The sequence below is a fragment of the Cydia strobilella genome, chromosome 13, assembly GCF_947568885.1.
Source record: "Cydia strobilella chromosome 13, ilCydStro3.1, whole genome shotgun sequence".
NCBI classification, from domain to species: domain Eukaryota; kingdom Metazoa; phylum Arthropoda; class Insecta; order Lepidoptera; family Tortricidae; genus Cydia; species Cydia strobilella.
In genome coordinates this window covers 14,573,339-14,589,811 of record NC_086053.1, presented here as the reverse complement: position 1 = coordinate 14,589,811, position 16,473 = coordinate 14,573,339, and the positions used below count along the sequence as shown (strand labels likewise).

Here is a 16,473-nt window from a genome sequence, read left to right as displayed (position 1 = left end):
ATATACAGTGGTACTACGTAAACGAAATTAATAACTAGCTTAAATCTAAAATAGGCCCTTGAGGCATTGTACCAAGGATGCTGGCGGCATTTCCCCGCTGTATCGCAATGCTGATACGTTGTGCGAGAAAGCCGCCAGCTCTTCGGTCACCAGTTACGTCAACCAGACGCTTCGCGATTTCTGCAAACAACTTATGCGCGCTGGGACCCCATGGACCTAGAGTTTCAACTCCAAATGGAATGAAATTACTTATTACTTAAATGTTACATTTCTAAATAAATAAACTAGAAGAAAATGTCTACAAACATCTGATATCTACCCCATATAAAAATAAACTGAACGTCGAGTATAGGTAGTAACTTTATTATAAGTTTGCTCAATAGAAAATCGAATGGAAATTTTCTCAATTAGATAGACAGTTAGACACCGTCTGAGATTTTTTCGCTATGTTTTTCTAAATTACTGACGCCTACTAACTTACTAAGTACCTAGTCTTTATTTCTTAATTTTGCAAAAACAGTGTTTTCCCACCGTAATTAGCTTTTTCTATAACTATATTGCAGACAGACAAAAAGTGTGTTTAACTGAAAATCGAGTTCGGTGACCGCCCACAAAATACCTAATTCATAACTTTTAACAACAACTTAGGATCTAAATCTAATTCCAACCTTACTTAGTCCTCTGAGTCTAAAATTTTTTGAATAATAAAATCATGGTGTGCAAAACGAAGTTAACCCTTGAAATGTGAATTATGGCCCCGCCACTCGGTTTCGTAGAAGCCGGGGCATTGGCATTTGGCATTGACAGTGCAATTATCATCGATTACTGTCAGTTATGACGGTTTAGTTACAGTCACAGTGACTGTTGACAGTGTTGACCGGTTTGGATTAGCGTATAGGGTACTTTTAAAGGTGTTTTAAGGCTGGCTTTCACTGAGGCGGAGACGTGCGGGAATCAACTAATAGCATTGGTTGTAAATTGTAATCCAGCAAAGCGGAGAAGACAACCATTGCCGCACGTCTCTCATTTACGCTCATCTTGGCCTCGGTGGAAAGGCAGCCTTATATCAGATAAAGAGGTTTGCAGCAAAAGAGCTACTTGGAAAAGTATCTGAAGAAATTCAGATAATCACCAATAACACTACTCCATTAATAAGTTTTGTAACGAAGTTAACTCCTCTCCTTACTGCATGTCATAAAAAATATTTGTTTAAATTTGAACTTAAATAGTTGTACTATATATACAATAGTTGAATATTACTCATGCTCATTTATTAATAATAACATATTACACGTCAAAAATTTTGTTACGTGAGATGTACGTGAGACATATTACATTATGTTACAGTTTTGGGTAGTGTAAGTACAAATATGTCAATTAATTTTACAATTGTGAGCTTTATCATATTAATTAGTATTGTTACATTAAAATTATTTTTTATTATAACTGCCATATATGGTTGCTTATGTGGAAAAGGGTTAAACGATTGAAAAGGTTTGAAAGTGCTATCAATGAGAAATGATTATACCTATCACTTACTGTCAGCAGTGTTGGCCAAAACGTTAATGCAATTAACCATTAACCAGTATAAATTGAACCGTAAACTGTAAACGTCCGTTACGGTTTACGGTTCAATTTGTAGTTAATGTTTAATTGCAATTAACGTTCGGCCAACACTGACTGTCAGCATATTTAGGCCATACCCTACATTCAGACTTGGTAAAGCTTCGTTTCTACAAATGACATATGAATTTACATTTACGCCGAACTTTCTAGAACCAATAGAGGGGTCAGAAAGTCAACGAGCTTATTTCTATCATCTTGTAATTGATTCCAATGAGATAAAGATACTTGATGCGCACAATGCTTCGTTTGTGATCGTTGATTTAATTGACTAGTTTGATTTATGTTGCCATGTTGATCATTTAGGTCATATTATGGTTGCTAACGTCATACGCATCAATTGAATGTAATACTTGTAATATGTTTATATCATCTTACGAAGGCCTGGGGCTCGTCTTATCTTGTCGCGGTGTTTATTGTATGTATGAATAGCGAAAGTGACAGAAGATCGGATCGACCGGAATCAAATTTATTGCGAAACTGAATAGTGTAGCCGAAGCATGATTTTATGTCGTACCGAAACCGAAACTTCGGTCGGACACTACAGGCGATGTCGTCTCCTCAATTAGACGAGTTGAAAAATCGCAGTTGAATGTGTAAAATTAAGGCGCTTACGTTTGGCATAGGTGGTATAGGTACCAGGAGTACTATCCACATCCACACTGTTAATTAACAACTTAAGCCTTATTGCTAAGAGATAAGGTTCACATCGGTTAACTGATCATCGGATCAGGTATCACGTTAACTGCGGTATGGAGTCGAAAGACTGCAAATATGGTTAATTACGAACTACACTAATTGCCGCAGCGAAGGTGTTAAGAGTATTGCTGTTAGAATCTAGACACGCGGTAGCGTGTCCAGCCAAGTTCAAAGTAAAAGGAACTGGCGATGCAGTGACCGTGTGTAATATCATCCTTACATAAAGGTGTGTCAAGTGATACATTGACACTAATAAAACAATAGAATACCGCTATCTTCTGATAATGAATCGTGTAATTATAGGTAGTTATATTACGAGGGGAGGTACAAATATTCGCGGAATGAAGTAGAAGGAGGTAAAATGGTACACATCCTCTGCTTATCTGGTATAAGAATACTTTAGAAAAAAATATATAAATGTCAATTCAAAACCGTCATTTGTTTTTAAGGGGTCTCTATTGTTTGACATAATTATTGAGTCATAATGTAATGATTGTCATATTATCATTAGTTATAATTTGGTTTTTCTCAGAAACGCGTAACTTTTCAGGATTGCCATCAAACAAACCTAACCTAATCTAACCTAACGGTTTCAGAATTATGACTAATGATAATATGACAATCATTACATTATAACTTTCAATAATTATGTCAAACAAAGGGACCCCGTTTTGAAGATATCGCCCTTCAAACAAATTATTCGGAATAAACGTGCGACTATGGAGCGAATTAAATATCGTGCCGTGATAAAATTTATATCGAAGTAAGGAAAACCTCCGCAACTTATAATTAATTTAATGAAAGCCAAAGTTACAAAAAAGAACTACGAGGAAAAACATTTTGTGACGATGAAGAAGAGGAGGCTATTTCGACTCATTTTGAGGGCAAAGATAAAAAATATTTTTTTGATGGTCTACATAAATTAATAAGTCGATAATTATGCATTAAACTCGAGGGTAAATACCTATCTTGAAAAAGAAAAATACTTTTATTGTGTTATTTAATTTGCAAATACTTCATTCCGCGAATGTTTGTACCTCCCCTCGAATTGCCCTACACAAGCTTACACACAAGATATTACATTTTCCAGTATCAATATCATTTCAATACAGCCATAAGAACTTAAGTAATTGTAGGCATTCTAGCTTAATTGATAAAGATTCCTTGAATTCTTATTATCAAGTGTTGTCTAGACCCCGCTATCAGTGGGGGGCAGTCCATTAAAAACAATATTTAAACAGGTACCTAAAGTTAATTAAAAAAAAAAACAACCGATAACGAAGATATGACTATGAAATACATGTTACGTCCACGGCTGAAATCCATCAAAATATTTAAAGAAGTCGGTAATTTGACTGGTACACCGTAAAACGACTCTTAGGTAGGAACTTACTTTTAACAGTACGTCATCGTCAGGTATTTGATTTATGTCATTTCCTTTCTTCCCTATTTCTTAATCCCTTAGTTGCCTCATCGCTGAAACATCAGAAATTGGGTTCAGCAGTTTAGCCGTGACATACGTTAACAGACTGACAGACAGTTTTTCGCCACCTTTCGCATCACCCGGAAACTTGTCCAATTAGCTAAGTCTTGCAAATTGAGTCTAGAGGAACGGTACTTTCTACTTAGACTATTGTCAGTAACTAAACAATAATTAGTAACGATTACAACATAACTTATTTGAGAATTCTAAATCATTAAGTATTTGCAGAAAGAAATACCTGCATACAGTGGCGGATTTGCCCGAAGGACCAGTAGGCCCGGGGCTAGGGTGGTCGGATATTAGGGGCGTCGTATGATGGCTGCTGAAAAGGGGCGGCTAGTACTTACTACTGGGTTGGGCCTAGGGCGGTCAAGACAGCAAATCCGTCATTGAATTTCGCATTAAGTTAATATAACCCACTGTACCAAGTGATGCGTACATATTAGTCTGAATCATGTTTGATAATGCTACTGAAAACCCGTCGAACATTCCAGCCGCCCGCATCGCTTATCGCGTCGTGTGTCACTCGCAAAATGTTAGCGTGTTTTTAGGGTTCCGTACCCAAAGGGTAAAAACTGGATTATATTACTAAGACTCCACTGTCCGTCTGTCTGTCACCAAGCTGTATCTCATGAACCGAGTTAGCTAGACAGTTGAAAATTTCACAGTTGATGTATTTCTGTTGCCGCTATAACAATAAATACTAAAAAGTACGGAACCCTCGGTGGGCGAGTCCGACTCGCACTTGTCCGGTTTTTTATGGAAGCAATGTACTTACTTAGGTGGGTAATATGGTTACTGGTTAGTTGCACTATGCACTCGGCATTTGGCGTTGCTATGCGCAAAATGAAGAAGGGATTTTAGCTGGGACATTGTTTGACGATGAGTTATCGAAATATCGACTTTTATCCAAGAAATGTAGGTATATGGCAAAATGTTTTTATTAATAGGTAATGCGGCAAAAGAGTTATCCTTGAAAAAATACCTACTAAGTAATGAGGATAAATTATCAACTTATTGAAATTGATTGAGGGTTCCATGTCAGATCGGAGCACGGATTTACGGTCTAATACCCATACCCAATTGAATTAAATTAACTTACCAGTTCACAACACAGAATTCACAGTCCCCTGGGTCAAAGTGCAACCGGAAAGGGTCCTAAATAAATAAGATAAGCGCCATTACAAAGTAACAAATTCATTGACACGGAACTGATCTATGATTTGAACATTTCGCCCGATAGGAAAATACGGGATCGGACACCAAGATCTTTAAGCTGCCTTTTCACTGAGGCGGAAATGAGACGAATCAACCAATAACACTGGTTGTAATCCACATCTCATCTCTGCTCCACTGGATTACAATTAATGCTATTGGTCGATTCCTCGAACTAGCGTAGGTAGACGTCCGAGTTCTGTGTCCAAGTACAATGCAATGTCATCTTTAAACTTAAGTCATTGCCAATAGAGGTGATGGAGGGTGTCATCGGACACTACAATTAGAGCTCTAGAAAGGTTGCCTTAGTTTGTTAACTTTTTGAACCAAGACTAATATTTTAATTTGTTTACAGACGAGTGTTCGGCTACAGCACCCTACTAGCCAGCATCCTCACCCTCCTAAGCCCTGCTGCCGCCGCTGCCGGTTTCGGGTGGATTGTGGCCCTCCGAGTCCTCCTAGGCTTCCTACTGGGAGCAACGTGGCCAGCCATCCTGCCTATGGCTTCCAAATGGATTCCACCAATGGACAGATCGAAGTTCATGTCTAATATGATGGGTAAGTCATAATTCTTCAGCAACATGCCATGGCGCTACCGCAGCCGAAGCCAGGCTAGATTGTCGCCTTCCGAGTACCCCTGTTTCCTTTTTGGAGCTATATGGATCCCGGATGGACTTCTAAATAAATCCCGCTCATGGACAGGTCCAAGTTCATGTCAAACATGATGGGTAAGCCTTGGGAAGTGTTGTGACTCTCCTAAGCCCTGGTGCGCTGCCGACTTCAGTCAAAATACATTTTTGAAAAACAATTGCCAAGCACAAGAGCACATGCCAAACACAAGAACCTTATAGACTTTGTTAGTGTTTATTTTATGTAGAACGGTTTCTTAATGTTAATAGCTAACCACACTTTTAATGCGTGATTAATACAATCCCAATGCACTTAGCAACTAATACTTACTACGTTGCAAGATGAGTAAGATGACTGACATCAACTGTGGACAGTTTGCGGTTTCCGGTTGGTCGATAATATTAAATGTAGGCGTAACTGATAATATTAACTACTCTGATTGAGTTCTGCCCGTTAATTCCAAGAAACTGTCGCGTCATAGAACTGTAAAAATTCTTATTAATTAATAGAAGAACTATTAATGAAGAATAATTCTCCAGCAGTCCTATTATGTTGTAGCTATTGAAACAAAAACTACCCTAATTCTAATAGTTGTATGTTAGGTCTCCTTCTGTTACCGGATCCTATGCTTCGAAAAACAATATGGAACAGAAATGAAATTAACAATATCAGGTTAAAAAAACCTATACCGACTTATTTACTGTTCTGTTATTTTCTTCTGCTTGTGCCTTTTGTTTCTCCACTAAGGGCACTAAGTCTTAAAAAACGATGACTTCATTCGGTGATTAGTTGATTCCTCATATGTTTGTATAGGTACTTAACTTTTGCGTATTCATTCATTCGTCAAACGACGACGGATCAATTAAGATGAATGATCTATTAACAGGACGACGTGAATTATACCATTGCGAAATGAAAACAAGACAATTTAAGTCGCCAATTGATAATTAGTTCGCAATTCTAACAATTTTTGCCTTGACCGCGGGTCTTTATCGAAATAAGAATCGGTCGACGTCAGCTGTTGTAATTCCAATCATTTGTTGAAGGCTAGCGAGCATTTGTCTCGTCCAATCTTGTAAACACCTACGAAATACGAATCCTACGATACACAAACGCTGTTGTGCCAAGGAGCTGGAACCCACGAGTTAACAGAACAGATTCACAAGAAAGGTTTAGATCTTTTAGTTGATTTTTTTCCAAACAAAACTTTTTTTTTATTAGTGTCATTTATTTGAGTCAATCGGTCCTCGCTAGTAATACGGGCGGCGGTTTGCTCTTTTTTTTAATAAGAGCTGTATGTATTGGTAGTGAATTGCGGTGTCTGTTTAGTGGTTTTGGGCAAGTTCCCGCAAACTTGGCTTTGAGAACAGCAACGCTAATCTGACCCTTGAAATTGTAAGCCATCGTAGCGTAGGTTAGACCGCCTATGTGGTTAAAAAAATTTGGTTTTCACACTTATACCGGCTCACCAGAGCAAATTACCTCTAAGCATTAAGAATAACGGTCTAATTGCGCTTGCGTTTGAATTGTTATCGCGTTCGAAAGTGGCATGGCGGCGCGGAGGCGCGCGCAGGCGTGGTCGCTGACGTCACTGCGTTCGCGCGCCCTGATTGGCCGGCTATAGTTGACCGCGCGATTTAACCCTGCAACAGTTGCTAAGCGGTGTTCCGAGAAGGTGCGGGCTATTTTAACCGCACGTGGTTACATTACAAGGTTACGGTGGGATTTTGTTCTCAGTGCGTGTCGAACCGATCTGCTGTTGACGTTGCTTTAATTCTGTTTTTTAACGTGCAATATGATAGCTGTCTGGTTCGCAGAAAAACGTTTTACTTATAGGGATAAAAGGGGAAATGTCTCTTATTTTCAGTTAGAAGTTTAATTAGGTAGTAACCACAGTGTGGCGTTACATTGTGAAACTCAAGGCACGTGTAACGTCAGTACTCAGTACAGCACGTAGTGTGACGAATAAGTTCGAGATAACATGCTTGACACATCACCTGCTGTCTTAATCGATTCTATAATTGCTTATAACTCCAGTGTTTAATGTCTGAGTAGAGTATCTACTCTATTTAAATATTAAATTGAAAAGCGTTTACTAGCGGAACAGCCTGTAACAGAAACTTGCCCTTCTGGATAATAGATTCGGATTGCTTAAAATACTAGTAATGAAGAATTAATATCTAATATTTAGTGTATTTGCCTATAGGTTGCACGTTGCGTAGATAATTAATTAAATTATATATTCGTCCTACGTGTGTCTACCTCAAGTGTTAAAAATGTTGTAATCGACCACGTTTTTAGGGTTCCGTACCCTAAGGGTAAAAACAAATCCGGGACCCTATTACTAAGACTCCGCTGTTCGCCTGTCTGTCTGTCTGTCACCAGACTATATCTCACGAACCGTGATAGATAGTTGAAATTTTCACAGATGATGTATTTCTGTTGCCATTGCCGCTATAACAACAAATACTAAAAAGTACGGAACCCTCGGTGGGCGAGTCCAACTCGCACTTGGCCGGTTTTTTATGACTTAACAGCTGTCGGGCCGCCTGTCTAAGCATTCCTCATTTTACGACCAATCTGACTTTCAAATAACCCCACACACCATTACAATGGCATAGATCATAGATCTCGTGACAATAGTCCTTTTGCATAATAATTACTGGCGATATCTAGTCATAGAACATTCTGGAAGTAACAGATACACAACTTCCTCATGTCAATGAGGAAGTTTTTGCGAATTTAAAAAACAACATATCTTCGTTGAAAGGTACCTACCGGCTAGTTGTTTAGAAAATAAAACGGGGATTAGAAATAATATCAATCAAACTATATCTAAGGGAAACGATGAAAGAAATAAAGTAAAACTAACTTGAAGTAGCCTATCAAGCTTAGTTAATGATCGCTTATTGTAAATACCCATCTACGACGCAAAGTTTATCTTAAAAAAAACTTAATCCTGTAAATAGTCCGAATGAATATTATCCACTATCCAATTTTTTGCATGAAAATGTAATAATCTTAGTTATTAGCTTTTGTATGTTTTTCATTTTGTATAATTTTAATTATAGATACAAAAAACGCATTTAACTGATTTGCAAGACCGTGATCCCATAAGTGTTCCGTGAACAAGGTTTTGTACGAAACACTAAAAAGCATTTATAATATACTGCATGACTGCTCTTTTTCGACAAAGAAGCTCTATAGATGCATAATGTGATGCAATGAAGGCCCGATAATAATGCCGATTGAGTGGCGTAGTACCCACAGATTTATAACGGAAATATTCAAGGCAAATGTTTCTTATCAACCATAATATATTGCCGGCATATCGGACTTTAGAATCAGATATTTATTTGTAAACTTTGACTCGTATCATAGGTCTGACAATCAATTTTGTTACAATAAAAAAGAACCTTGATTATTCGAACGCTGCTTTAGTTTATCCGAACCCTAAATTTCTGTTTTTTTTATTGATGTTTTTCATTTTAACGTTAATTGTTACGTCAAATTTTAATATAGTGTACCTACTGTTTTAAATAATGTAAAAAGGTTTAGTTTTTGTTTGATATCGTTCCGAAACTAGTCTCGGTCTAAATTAGTTCGGTTAATCGAGGTTCTACTGTAGTATGATATCACCAGCAGTGAACGTAGCAGGTAAAATCGTAGAAAATATGACTTATATCGCAGTAATGCCTTTGTGAGTCGGTATAAGTTAAAATAATAATCATCTTCCTCGCGTTGTCCCGGCATTTTGCCACGGCTCCATGGGAGCCTGGGGTCCGCTTGGCAACTAATCCCAAGAATTGGCGTAGGCACTAGTTTTTACGAGCGACTGCCATCTGACCGTCCAACCCAGAGGGTACACTAGGCCTTGTCGGGATTAGTCCGGTTTCCTCACGATGTTTTCCTTCACCGAAAAGCGACTGGTAAATATCAAATGATATTTCGTACATAAGTTCCGAAAAACTCATTGGTACGAGCCGGGGTTTGAACCCGCGACCTAGGATTGCAAGTCGCACGCTCTTACCGCTAGGCCACCAGTGCTCTCAGTTAAAATAATAATAGTAATAACAAAATGATGTAAGTGGTCTGTGACGTCTGCAGTAACACTTTAAACTCCCGCGTTTTTTACACATAATTAATGTCATTACCGGGTCTAACGCAATTATATTTCATCATTTTACCTTTTTTTGGTTCAAACAAATTGAAACGTCGGAAAAAAGGGTAAAATAATGAAATTTAATCGCGTTAGACCCGGTAATGACATTAATTATGTTAGACGTACTTACTTACTGTCTAAAAATTCCACAATAGACACTGCGTCAATCGATAAATTTCATTAGGGGTCATCCATTAATTACATCACACGTTTAGGGGGCTGGAGCTGAAAGGGGGAGATGGAACTTTGTGAGTGTCACTTTAACTTCACTTGTTTCCAAACACTGTTCGGATTTTTTCAAAAAAATCATGGATGACCAATTACAATCGCTCTGTAAACGTCATCTATTGTGCTACAATAGGATTAAAGACCAGATAATCTCACCATAAAAGCACCGACCTTGTCACCGAAGTAGGTCTAGGCGTATTTAAGGAAGATTATTCGCATGCATTATCTTTCCATCTCCTTCGGCGTGCGTGCGAATTTGTTTATAAGGAAATAGCCTTCGTATTGAGCGTGAAATTTAGCCAGTTCCTTGAGTAACCGCCAAATTGCTTGTACTTGGGTGCTACTTTGTATGTTGTGCTGTTGATGGTGAAGGTCTCCAGAATAATGAGTATTGAGAATTCCTGAAGATACGTTCTATAGAGACTAAGGAACATCTTAAGGTATTTAATACGGTGAAAATGCGCTTATACACGGTGGCAAAAAAATAAGTGCATTCCCGTTGCCAGGGAGGTTTTGGGATTATACTTAGCAACTGTTACTATGGGCAGGCCTATGGAACTCTCCGCGCGAGCTCGGATTTATACCTACGACTCGCTTCCCGCCGGCGGGACTCAAGCTAGCCAGTTGGTTGCCACACGCGCTCACGCACGCACGTCACCGCGCGCTATACTAAAGAATTGTCTTCGTCACGAACAAATAACACAGCTTGTAGTGTGGATGGATGCAGAAACAACAAAACAAATAAAAAGTATAGTTTTTTCCTCTTTCGACGGATGAGGAAAAGTAAGTAGACATTCTCAATATAGGTACTTACACCTACTGTTGTTATTTTTACGATAGTTACAAGCTTCGTAATAGGTACTATTAAATTATTTTAAAGATGTAGGTAATGTTTTTTACGACACATTTATAGCTAGATATCTACCTAAGACACCTAAGTATTTGAAAGAAGCGTCGGCAACCCTAGCGTTGTGTCGGCGCGCGCGGTGCGGGGAGCGGCGCGTTGAAGGTCACTCCATTGTATTTTTGTGTAGGTAGGAGGTATCAAAACGGTAGGTATTTGCGTTTTCTTTGAGAGATACACTAAACGAAATTAATAACTAGCTTAAATCTAAAATACGCCGCCAGCTCTTCGGTCACCAGTTACGTCAACCAGACGCTTCGCGATTTCTGCAAACAACTCGTGCGCGCTGGGGCCCCATGGACATAGAGTTTCAACTCCATATGGTACAAAATGGTACTCTCTACCGAGGCTCTTATATTTTTAACACTTTAAAATTTCGGCGCTTTCCGCCGCTCCGCAGTCCGTTGGAGGTGGAAGTGGTGGAACAGTGCCAGTGTGTCTACGCAGGTAGCATCCCACACTAACATCCGTCCCAACCCAAGCTCCAAGGCTCCAAGGAACTAAGAACACCCCATCGGGCCTCTTGCCATATAAATGTATTAACCGTTTGACTTTTCATTCGTTGCCTCTGTAATTTGATTCAGCTCAGAATATATTTGCGTCGGTGACCTGAATCTGTTTGTAATTTTCAGCGAAAAATATAGGACACGCTGAAGTCTGGTACTAACTAGGTTTTGTGTAAGAAATAATATCGATACACATTTACAGCTGTGTGCAATATAATAGCAGTCAATAGAAGAATGAATATTAGGGGATAACTATAACTTTAGATCAATTATATTGAATCTTTGTTTATAATTCTTCTGCATTACTTAACATTGTTTCAAGATTAACTGTAACCTTACTTAAATAATATTGGAAGTATTTAAAAAAATATCATGAAAATCGTCTGTTTTACTACCTCGCGGAAATTCTAATAAAAACGTATTGTAATTTAGTATCTTGCCTATTATTTCCAATCAAAGCTTTTTCATCTAAACTCATGTCATCCAGAAAAAAATATCTGTTTCTATAGGGTTTTTAAAGGGTCGGCAACGCGCATGTAATATCTCTGGTGTTGCAGGCGTCCATAGGCTACGGTGACTGCTTACCATCAGGCGGGCCGTATGCTTGTTTGCCACCGTCGTGGTATAAAAAAAAGACGACCTTCGTCTCAGTGTACCCATCCACCATTCAGACTTTTTTGTTGATTTTTACCCAAATATTTGATTTTGTTTGTTTGCTTGAGGACCTAAATGATATAGTGTCGCCTATGAGTGAACAACAAAGTCCGAATGATGGACTACTAGTACACTCTGAGACGAAGATCGTCTTATGGATTTTTTTTTTCTGGATGACATGGGGTTAGATGACTCGCCCACCGAGGGTTTCGTACTTGTTGTTATAGCGGCAACAGACATACTTACATTATCTGTGAGAATTACAACTGTCTAGCTATCACGGTTCATAAGATACAGTCTGGTGACAGACAGACGGCCAGTGGAGTCTTAGTAATAGGGTCCCGTAAACCTTTTGGGTACGGAACCCTAAAAAAAACATAAACACCCTTCTCTGATGTTAAGCCACATATTCATGCCAAAGCGCAAACACCACTTTTTGGCAAGCTCGTGATGAGTATCTCCATAACAACAAGCGACACAAAACAGTTGTTTGGCTTGTTTGACATTGACCGATACGGATCGGCATTTGTTTTGCTCTTGAACTTGGCAAGCGCATCGAACTACACTCTACAACAATAAAAACGGGTATGAAAAAATCATTCATGATTTCATGACACAATATCATCGGCGAAACGAAAGCCCACAGACTTCGCTGGTTCAGGCCCCGGTATCGCTGGGAAGACAGTGTGGCGTCGGATCTGCTTCATCTTCGCGACTGGCAGGAAGTTGCGCAGGATCGGGACAAGGGGCACGCCCTCGTTTCGGAGGCCAAGATTCTTTTTAGATCACTGAGCAAAATAATTAGTTAGTTTCATGAGACACGTATGTAAGGGAAAGTACGTTCTATTGCACAAGTATGTAACCATGACACGCACTTGAATTACTTAACCCACAGCTTAATAAATCTACAGTCTACAGTGTAGACTACACATATATATGTGTACGTTTGTCTAATGTCTATATACAGTTGTGTGCAATATAATAGCAGTCAATAGTAAAATGAAAATTAGGGGAGAACTAACTTCAGATCAATTATATTGCATCTTTTTTTATAATTCTTCTTCATTACTGGACATTGTTTTAAAAATTTACCCTTTACTTAAATAATATTGGAAGTAAAAAAAATATCATGAAAATCGACTTTTTTACTACCTTGCGGAAATATAAGAAGAATAATAAAGAGAAAGAAAAACGTAACAACCTACGGAAAAAATACAATTGTGTACTATAATTGTAATTTAGTATCTTGCCTATTATTTCCAATTAATATTTTAAAAACAGAACTGCTCGTTTTCAGATACGGCAAGGGTCCGGAGGTAGTTCCGCCAGTTTATTTGAATGGTTCACCGGTTCGGGTCGTAGCATCTTTCAAGTACTTAGGCCATTTTCTAACGGAGAACCTTCGCGACGACATGGACATGGAGCGAGAGCGCCGCGCGCTCGCGGTCCGCTGTAACATGCTGTCGCGAAGATTCTCCAAGTGCACCACTGACGTAAAAATTACCTTGTTTAGGGCATTCTGTCAGTGCTTTTATACATGCTCACTTTGGTGTAACTACACCAAACGCTCATATAACGCGCTTCGGGTTCAGTATAACGATGCGTTCAGAATACTCATGAAACAACCTCGTTACTGCAGTGCTAAGACCATGTTTGCTAATGCGGGAGTACCTGATTTTTATGCAATCATGAGGTCCCGCATAGCTTCGGTCTGGGCAAACGTATGGCAAAACTCGCAGCAAAATGATATTCTGGCGCTGTTTACTGTAAACCCGAGCAATAACATCCTAAAACACTGGACGGCCGTGCACCTGAACCAAAATGGTAAATAATAATTATGTACTTATTTAAGGTATAATTTAACAAAGGATCTATTTATAGCTTCCGCATCATTGTATTGTATTGTATTTTTAAGTTTTATGTTACCTTATTTTATTTTACTGTATGAGTTTAAAACTTGAAATAAACAATATTATTATTATTATTATTATTATTATTAAAGCTTTCTATAAGACAATCTTCGTATGACAAACCAAGTAGTCGGTCAAAAATCAACAAAGTCCAAATGATGGATTACTACACGCACTCTTAACGCCTTAACAATAGATGCGTGTTCAGTTGTTTGTGAGCACTTTGTCCGCTTCGATATAGGTGATGGCGACGTACAATCCAATCCCATAAATGATATATCACTCCATCTGCAACATTGTGTACCTAGAGAATAATTACAAGTGTCATTAGTGCCACTCGTGAGGTTGAAACGCTTTACAATTCGCTACGGAAGTAAATCTAACAAAGTGATTTTCCGCCTAATTTGCGTTTATAATCTATCGTGCTGAATGGTTTTTTCTATTGTGATGAATTCATATTTATTTTATTATTTAACTAGCGACTAGCTTCGCACGGGTAGTTCAACCAATTTACACAAAACCTTCACAAATTATACACCTAAGCCTTCCTCTAGAATCACTTTATTCGTAGGTAAAAATCCGCATAAAAATCTGTTGAGTACTTTTCGAATACAGACATACAGACAGACACGGCGGGCAAATCTTGACATTTCAGTGTCAGCGGAAAATCTGACGGGAAACCTTACCCGCAGGCCGTGGCCAGGTCAGGAATGACTTAAGCATTAAAGAACCATTTAAATTTTGTGCATAGCCGAAATTTATTATATTAATCAATGTAATGTTTCTTTCTGCAGCGTCTTCTCTCGGTGCGGCTATTACTATGCCGATCTGCGGGTTCCTCATCGCGCATCTAGGGTGGGAATCGTCCTTCTACTTCACTGGTAAGCCACTACTTCAACATTTATATTTAGTATAGTTGGTAACTAGACACTAACGCTTCGGGTAACGCTGATGGGAAGCAGTCAACGCCGCCCATGGACATAAGCAACATCAGAGGAGCCACTTATGCGTTGCCAACCTTTGAGAGCCCTAAATACCTGCTTCTTGAAGAACCCCATGTCATAGCGCAAGGGAAACACCTCAGGTAGCTCATTTTACAACTTGCACGTTCTGGGCATAAACGAGCGAGATGCCCGCTTGTTCTTGGTTTGCCACTTGTCAAGAAAGTGAGGATGAGTTTTGTTTCTTTGGCGGGAGGTGCGGTGGTAATAACGCGACGGTGGCACCAAACCAAAAAGTTCTTTAGAACATTTCCCATTGTACAGACGGTAGAACAGGCACGAATCAGAACTTGCCAGGACAAATTCATTTCATTCATTAAAGATTCAAACAAAATACAGTCGAATGGAAAACGTTTTTAGTGGCCTCTGAGCGGCTAAAGGATATGATGTGGTGGCATATACTTAAGCATACCCTTATGGTCCCCTACCCTTACCCTTACCCCTTACCCTATCTTTCCGATTGTACATCATACTGATAACCGATTATGTGGATTGCTCGGGTGCAGCCCTACGATTGGTGTCGATGGTCACACTACGTGTGGCGCGTCCCGAACTGTCACACGAGGATCGCTCGCCAATGCGTCGTCGGAGTGTGATTTACCTAAGCTATGCCTGTTTTCCGTGGTTTTATGTATTAAATACTTTATTTAATGATGTATGGTGATTTCTCCTCTAATAATACACAACACATCCTCAGGAACTTACTCAACGCAATACAGAACTACTCATTTGTCAGCTTACACCAACTCTGGTAACTGAGCGTGGTTTGAGCCCATTCTGAACAATTTAATTTAGATTTCACTGTGACATATAAAATAATAAATATAATAATTCGTTTAATAATTGTATCACAATTTCCAGGGATAATCGGGGTGATGTGGTCTCTGGCGTGGTTCGCTGTAGTATACGACTCTCCCGCCGAGCATCCCCGCATATCAGACACAGAGAGGAACTACCTCTTGAAAGTTCTTCCTCAGGACGAAAACGCGAAGAAAGGAGTAAGTATTACAGCTAGTTAGAATATAATCGGCTTGATGTGTCTGGCGTGGTTCACTGTTGTATACGACTCTCCCGCCGAGCATCCCCGCATGTCAGACACAGAGAGGAACTACTTCTTGAAAGTTCTTCCTAAGGACAGGTCTCCTTTACAAATGATTTTCTCTACATATATACCGAGAAACACATGGTACGCACTACGATTTTAGCTTAGCAGTGAATGTTATTCCAAAATCAAATACTTAATTTCTGTTAACTACAATGGATATATACAATCCCTATATTTCAATCTCGGCGAAAACATCGTAAGTATTTTTCACTCATCTATTTTCAGTTTTCACGCGACTTCAAAGCAAGGTTGGCTCATCCTTGAGCCGATGACGTCACCATAGACTGTGCCACGCCACGCCTTCAAAATGTTTGCCAATGCAACAGTGCAACGCTAGTTTGTATTTACTTGCA

At 39.1% G+C, this 16,473-nt stretch overlaps 1 protein-coding gene across 1 annotated transcript in view; it reads left to right on the top strand.

Annotated features, from left to right (window-relative positions):
- Window positions 1-16,473, top strand: part of LOC134746803 (sialin) — a 67,795-nt gene that overhangs the window by 26,020 nt on the left and 25,302 nt on the right. The window contains exons 5-7 of the mRNA XM_063681355.1: window positions 5,376-5,578; window positions 14,809-14,895; window positions 15,877-16,013. Of these exons, the coding sequence (XP_063537425.1) occupies window positions 5,376-5,578; window positions 14,809-14,895; window positions 15,877-16,013 (427 nt within the window). The remainder of the gene's footprint in view (window positions 1-5,375; window positions 5,579-14,808; window positions 14,896-15,876; window positions 16,014-16,473) is intronic.